Source organism: Portunus trituberculatus, chromosome 31, assembly GCF_017591435.1.
Source record: "Portunus trituberculatus isolate SZX2019 chromosome 31, ASM1759143v1, whole genome shotgun sequence".
Classification (NCBI taxonomy): domain Eukaryota; kingdom Metazoa; phylum Arthropoda; class Malacostraca; order Decapoda; family Portunidae; genus Portunus; species Portunus trituberculatus.
This window is the reverse complement of record NC_059285.1, coordinates 1,581,622-1,589,121: the sequence shown is the minus strand read 5'-3', so window position 1 is coordinate 1,589,121 and position 7,500 is coordinate 1,581,622. Positions and strand designations below refer to the sequence as shown.

Sequence of the window (7,500 nt, the reverse complement as noted above, 5' to 3'; positions counted from 1 at the left end):
TTACCTAACCAAACCACACCTAACAACACATAAGTAACCCTAATAGTCTCAAACCTACCTATAACTTAATATAACTTAAACGATAGCCCCCAAATTTAACCTAATCTAACCTAACCTTACCTAACTTAACCCAATTCTAACCTAACGAACCCACACTGGACTTAACCTAACCTAACCTAACTTATATATATATATATATATATATATATATATATATATATATATATATATATATATATATATATATATATATATATATATATACTTAAACGACTAGCCCTCCCGAACTTAACCTAACCTAACTTTATCTAACTCAACCAAATCCTAACCTAACTTAGTCTAATGCTTCCCTAACCTAACGGACCCGCACTGAACTTAACCTAACCTAACCAAACCGAAACTTCCCTAACGTGCCTGACTAAACTTACAACTAAAAAATATATTAACCTAACCTAACACAGCATGGAGACTTGAACTAATGTAATGAAGACGAGGAAAGACGAGGAGGAGGAGGAGGAGGAGGAGGAGGAGGAGGAGGAAGTCAACATGATTAAGAAATGAAGCTCTTGGGTGGGTCAGGCGATCAGAGGAGGAGGAGGAGGAGGAGGAGGAGGAGGAGGAGGAGGAGGAGGAGGAGGAGGAGGAGGAGGAGGAGGGAATTAAAGAAGGAACGAGCGAAAGATAGAATGAAAGAAGGAAATAAGGAAGAAAAGAATGAAGGATTTAACGGACACTAAAATTTCTTCACCATACGTTATGCTCTCTCTCTCTCTCTCTCTCTCTCTCTCTCTGATCTTAAAAGATATTCAGAGAGAGAGAGAGAGAGAGAGAGAGAGAGAGAGAGAGAGAGAGAGAGAGAGAAAATTCATTATACTAATTTTCCGTGTGTGTGTGTGTGTGTGTGTGTGTGTGTGTGTGTGTGTGTGTGTGTGTGTGTGTAAAACGTAGCCAAGCACATTTTTTTTTCTCTAGCTCTCTTAGCACTGTCTTGCGTGTGTACGGGCACGTGTGAGCTGAGAAACATAGTGGCTACGTGCGTGAGTATTGGTGGTGGTGGTGGTGGTGGTGGTTGAGGCTAATGGAATGTAGTAGTAGTAGTAGTAGTAGTAGTAGTAGTAGTAGTAGTAGTAGTAGTAGTAGTAGTAGTAGTAGTAGTAGTAGTAGTAGTAGTAGTAGTAGTAGTAGTAGTAGTAGTAGTGATAGATGGAGATTAAGTAGAAAAAGAAAGCTTATTTATTCACACCACCAAGTCCAGCGAGCGTTACGTGTCGCACCAAAACAATGGGTCACGCTGCTGGTGTTTGGATGTATCAGCATTGTAGTGATGAGAACACCAGCGACTGAGGAGTGGTGTTAATTAGTGGGACTGTCTTACGATCATACACAGCCCCACCTCTCTGTCTGTCTGTCTGTCTCTCTCTCTGGGTAGGCAATGCACAATCTAAGAAGTGATGACAAGACAATGAGATAAGACAATGTGTGAGTGTGTTTGCGTCTCTCTCTCTCTCTCTCTCTCTTTTTTTTAATTCTATCTTCATTTCTTTCCTTAATTTTCCCTCCTCTTCCCTGTTACACGGTTTAATTTTTTTTTTCCTTTGTGGTTCTAGTGACAGATCAACACTAGGTTTACACTATTAACAGCGGAAACACTCTTAAATGCCTGGATTACCACCTCTGTTGCCTTGAGCCGTTCAGGATATGGACAGAAATTGGATTGATAAGAGAAAACGTAATGAGAGAGAGAGAGAGAGAGAGAGAGAGAGAGAGAGAGAGAGAGAGAGAGAGAGAGAGAGAGAATTTACAAGTTGAATGGTTTACGATCATAAAAAAAAAGAAGGAAAACAAAACTAAAATAAATCTACACACAACACCGTGCCTTCATAAACTTGTACGGGAAAAAAGAAGCTAATAATCGTATCTTCATTTCTTGTTGCAGTGGTCAAGCAGTGTCCACCGGTACCCAGTGCGCGGTGGTGAAGGCTAGCGGGTGTGGAGAGAGGGAGACAGGGAGAGGGGTGCGCGAGGCGGGATGCGCGGAGACTATACTTGACGCGTGTTGAAAATATACTGCTCATGACATGCGATTCTTTCTACAACACCTTACTCTGAAACACAACAACCCGCACTTCTATATCTTCCTTAAAGCTCTTGTTTTTAAAGGTGTTTTTAACGGTTCTAATGGCAGATTACCAAGATTGCTACATTCTTAACGAGACTTGAGAACCCGGCTAATCATCTCAGAGGCCTTGAACGGCAATACGTTTCTGAAGGCAGACCAATGTTGTTTACACGTATGGATCTCTCTCTCTCTCTCTCTCTCTGCGCACGTGTGTAATTAGCTGTTTTATGAAAAAAAAAATCACCAGTGTTTTTTCATAATTCCAATGATAACTAGTACTCATGATAAAAAAAATGTCTATCTCTGTGTGTATGTGTGTGTGTTATCAGATGTCTTTTCCGCACCGCATTCATCATGTTTTCCATCATAGTTGTCACTGATATTCTCTCTCTCTCTTTATTTGCTTTATTTCCATTATCTCTCTCTCTCTCTCGTTCGCTTTCTCTCTCTCTCTCTCTCTCTCTCTCAAGGTCATGCACGGGTAAAATTAGAGCTTTGATTGACGGGGAGAAGGAACACTCAAAGCAAGCTCCTCACAGTATGTCTCTCCTCACACACACACACACACACACACACACACAGTACCATCCCTACCCAACCTTACGCAGCCCAATATAGCCTCCACCCCCGCCCCACCCTACACTACCTCAACCTCCTCCCCAGTCCTCCTTTCCCTTGCACAACCTCTCATCCTTCACCGTCCCTCATTCCGTCCCACTCTTTTCTGAAATACTACATTCAAAACATTCTAGTTGGAGTTACGCGAGTTTTTAGGTGCTTTTTTTACGGTTTTAGTAACAGATTCTATGTTATTAACCCCTCCCATACCATGACGCGTTTCCTTATTCATTCTGCTTACTATTTGGTGATTTTATACAGCTTCAGAAATTCATGTGGGGGATTAAACGTGTGAAGACTGTGGCCATTAATCTCCTGACCTCCATCGACCTTTCTTAATGTCAATAAAATGGTCTAATCACACCCTCAAGGTAAAAACATGTCCCAGTATTGAAGAGTTAACAGGAGAAATACTCTTGAGAAGGCTTGTAATCGTACTGTAGGTTTGCACTGCGCTTTGTACCGTCACGGGGGGTTCGTCTTGTAAACAAAAACCCGGCAAAAGTAGCACTAAGGTATGGAAAGTCTGCCTGTCTCACCACGATGGCTTCGCTCCTCCCCGAGTTAAGAGTCATTTCCTTAAGACCTTTTGTTGTCACGCCACTGTTTGGTTACTTATGTTGACTGTGTGTAGTTGTTGTTGTTGTTGTTGTTGTTGAGGGAGTAGGTGTGGGTGTGTCATGTTGGGATAATGTTGCAGTGAAGGTGTGTGCGTTGTTGTATTGGTGTGGGTGTGGTGTTGTGGTGTGCTATGACTTGTTGGGAGGGTGTGAATTATTGGGATGGTATACCTTAGTGTTGTGACGGTGTTGTGGTAGTACTGTGGTTATTCTGTTTATGGAATGTTGTGATGATGTAATGAAGGAGTAGGAGGGAAGGGAGAACGGACGAAAAGAAGAAAAAAGGGAAGGAGAGAAAAAAGTGTAAGTTGAAAGGAAAGAGGTAGAAAAAAATTAATGAATGAATGATTGATTGAATGAAAGAAGGAAAGAAAGAAAAAAAATATATAAAGAAGGACAGCAGGTAGAGAGGAAGGAATGACAAGTAAATGAGAGGGAAGAATAAGGAGGAGGAGGAAACGGAGACACAAGGAAGGCTGGGTGTGTATACTTAGAGTGGCGAATAATTTGTCACCATAAAAGCACAGCAAATATTTGGATATGAGCGCAGCATTGAAAAACACGAGGGTGGCTCTCCACTTCCTGCTGGTTAAAGACGCGAAGAAAATAATTACCACAATGATTGCATCAAAACTGGAACACGCTCGTGTGCTTCCCCTAGTGAGGAAAATTACTTGGAGAGAGAGAGAGAGAGAGAGAGAGAGAGAGAGAGAGAGAGAGAGAGAGAGAGAGAGAGAGAGAGAGAATATACAGTATACATGAAGACAAGAGCCATACAAGTGTTGGAGGCCCTGTATACCATAACTATTCATTGATAAATACAAGTAGGGCAGTGGATCTCACCACGTGGAGGTCTGAGTAACACGGGCAGAGAGGAGGACGAGACGAGGGGAGGAAGACAGTGGGCGGCGGGGCTGCAGGCAGACACAGGCAGGCACGCTGCACTCACGTCCACCTGCACGCTAGACAACAGGTCTCCGCCTCCCCCCCTCCATCTCATGCCACAGACGGACAAAGAGGAAAACACCGTCACAGCGCCGGGAAAACAGATGTGGCAATACTTCCTGAGATAAACACCTGGTGACATGTCGTAATCCCTGCAGCAGGCAACACGCACGCCCTTCCCGCTACTGACGTGCGGCGTATCTTAAATTAACTGGTATGTTGCAAAAAATGCCGGAATTTCCTACAAGTATTTCCTAATGCGGCCTGTGCACCGCCGTGACATAGCACGCCCTTACTGCCTCGCAGAGTGACACAGTGCACGGCGGGAGTGATGCCTTGCCGCGGCAGCCACTGTCCCGCATGTAGAGTCTGAGGGCTGCAAGGCAGAAGCAGTAGGACGCTCCCACGTGCCTGCCGCAGGTCACACCACATTACCCCGCTGAGCACCCTCGAGGCGGCCGCCTCTTGACACCGCTGCCTCACTCAGCGGCGTCACCCTCAGCTCAGCTCACTCGAGTCTCAATGCTCATACTCGACTCGAGACTGCTGCTTCACATTGCCCCGCGTTCACCAAAGCCTTGCGAGGAGAAAACACTCATGTGACACCGCCATTCACAACAAAGGAAACTCCTTACAGCCACGACACGTCTCACCACGGTGGAGAGATCTTGGCGGAGCCCACACCCTGCCCCTGCCCCTACTCTGCCTCACCCTTCCCCTGTCCTTCACAAGCCCCTGCCTGGCCTACCCTAAATGTTGCATTATGCGAGGAACAAAAGATACAGATTGCCATCACGATCTGACAGGTTCATGTTGCACATCGCGACCACACAACCAGGCGCAGGCACACCATTGTATGCATCAATGCACACATGCGCAATGTATGTGTAATTTACCTCGGTCTCCTGCTGGTCACCCAGCCAGTCTTCCCCATTACGGAGCGAGCTCAGAGCTCATAGACCGATCTTCGGGTAGGACTGAGACCACATCAACACACAACACACACCGGGGAAAGCGAGGCCACAACCCCTCGAGTTACATCCCGTACCTATTTACTGCTAGGTGAACAGAGGCCACACATTAAGAGGCTTGCCCATTTGCCTCGCCGCTTACCGGGACTCGAACCCGGCCCTCTCGATTGTGAGTCGAGCGTGCTAACCACTACATTACGCGGTGTGTGTGTGTGTGTGTGTGTGTGTGTGTGTGTGTGTGTGTGTGTGTGTGTGTGTGTGTGTGTGTGTGTGTGTGTGTGAAATAAAGCGTATAAAACAAATCATGAAAGTTCGAAACAACAAAATTCTTGCACGGTTGCAGGGACACTGGGGGAGCGGCAGGGCACGTGCGTCTCCGTCCCTGAGGTAGCCCCGCAGGATAGACAGATACGTATTGGCACAACCACAACCACCACCAGCACACCACCGCGTCCTGGAGGCTGCTGCCTCATTAACAGGAGAGAGGAAGGGAGAGGGCGGTGACATTGAAGGGGAATGTGATTGACCAAGACACTGTGCCACCATACTGACCGAACATGAGAGAGAGAGAGAGAGAGAGAGAGAGAGAGAGAGAGAGAGAGAGAGAGAGAGAGAGAGAGAGGAATGAGGAAGTCGACACTCAGCACCACGACACCGTAAACACAGTAATTGTAATTCAGCACTCAGCAACACAAGCATTGGGCGAGGCGGGACAGTGCAACACAGGCTACTTCTGCAACACTTCGCCTGCACCTCCACTACTTCAAAAAGGTTCTTGTCTAGTTGGAGTTACGAGGGTTTCATGTTTGTTTTTATTTACGGTTCTAGTGACAGATTAACACATTCTTTTACGGTTCTAGAGACAGATTAACAAAATTCTTGACGGTTCTAGTGACAGATTAACAAGAACTTTTTAGGTTCTAGAGACAGATTACCAAGAATATTTTACGGTTGTAGAGACAGATTAACGAGATTTTTTTACGGTTCTAGAGACAGATTAACGAGGATTTTTACAGTTCTAGAGACAGATTTACAAGAATATTTCACGGTTCTAGAGACATTAGGGAGATTTTTTTTACGGTTCTAGAGACAGATTAACAAGGATTTTTTTTTTAGGTCCTAGAGACAGATTGACAAGATTCTTACGGTTCTAAAGCCACATTAACAAGAAATTTTACTTATGGTTCTAGTGACGGATTAACAAGACTTTTTTTTACGGTTCTAGTGACAGGTTACCAACATTTCACCATTATTAACAGGAAAAACAATCTTGAGGAACCGGCTAATCATCTCCATGGCCTTTGAAAATAGTCATGGTGAGAGAGCAGAGCGTTTCAAAATACCGGGACAGGTTAGGACGAAGCTGGGCGGGGGCGGGAGTGGGACGGGGATGACTTTGCATGCTGGAGGAGGGTGGGGATGGGACGCAGGGGTAAATAAACACAATAAACATCTAGACAAACATACAGAAAAGACAGACTGGCTTGCCACTACATACTATTAGAGCTGAGAATTCACTTACCACCCCTCTCTCTCTCTCTCTCTCTCGTATTCAGAAATGCCTTGCTCTCTCTCTCCCCACGATAACTTCCAAGGCCACAGAGACATCTACCCCGATTTTCAAGACAGTTTCTCCTTATAATAAACTAAAAATCTTGTCAATCCATCACCGGAAACATAAAATTACCCTTAACCTCTTGAGTACCATGGAACGCTTTCATATTCATTCTGCTTACTATTTGGTGAATGTATACAGCTTCAGAAACTTACGTGGGGGATTAAAATAGTGAAGACTCTGGTGATTCATCTTCTGATCTCTATAGACCCTTGTTAATGTCAATAAAATGGTCTAGCACACAAATCTCATGGTGAAAATGGGTCACGGTATTGAAGGAGGTTAAAAACACGAATATCTTCAACTGGAACCTTTTGGAGAGCAGTGATGGTGTGAGGGCAAAGCGATTCAGAATACGGACGTCTCTCTCTCTCTCTCTCTCTCTCTCTCTCTCTCTCTCTCTCTTATCTGGGTCACAATCCCTCTCTCTCTCTCCCTCCTTAATGTGCTTCCATCTAACCACCTCTATAAATACTTGCACAGACCACGCCCCCCCCCACCAGTCATCCCTCTCTACACCACCTCCACCTCCACCTTCTCTTCAATCCACTGTTTCCTGTTAGCCGGTGTCTGTGTCTGTCTGTCTGTCTTCCTCTCTCTCTCTGTGTGTGT

General features: G+C 45.1%; 1 protein-coding gene across 4 annotated transcripts in view; it reads right to left on the bottom strand.

Moving 5' to 3' along the window:
* LOC123511521 (apoptosis-resistant E3 ubiquitin protein ligase 1-like) overlaps positions 1–7,500 on the bottom strand; it is a 53,365-nt gene that overhangs the window by 14,495 nt on the left and 31,370 nt on the right. Inside the window, exon 1 of one of the 4 annotated variants that reach the window (XM_045267495.1) lies at positions 4,201–4,960. The exons of the other annotated variants lie outside the window; for them this stretch is intronic. Within the exon in view, the coding sequence (XP_045123430.1) occupies positions 4,201–4,444 (244 nt within the window). The 5' untranslated portion in view covers positions 4,445–4,960. Of the gene's footprint in view, positions 1–4,200; positions 4,961–7,500 lie in introns of those variants that run through there. 4 annotated transcript variants of the gene reach the window in all.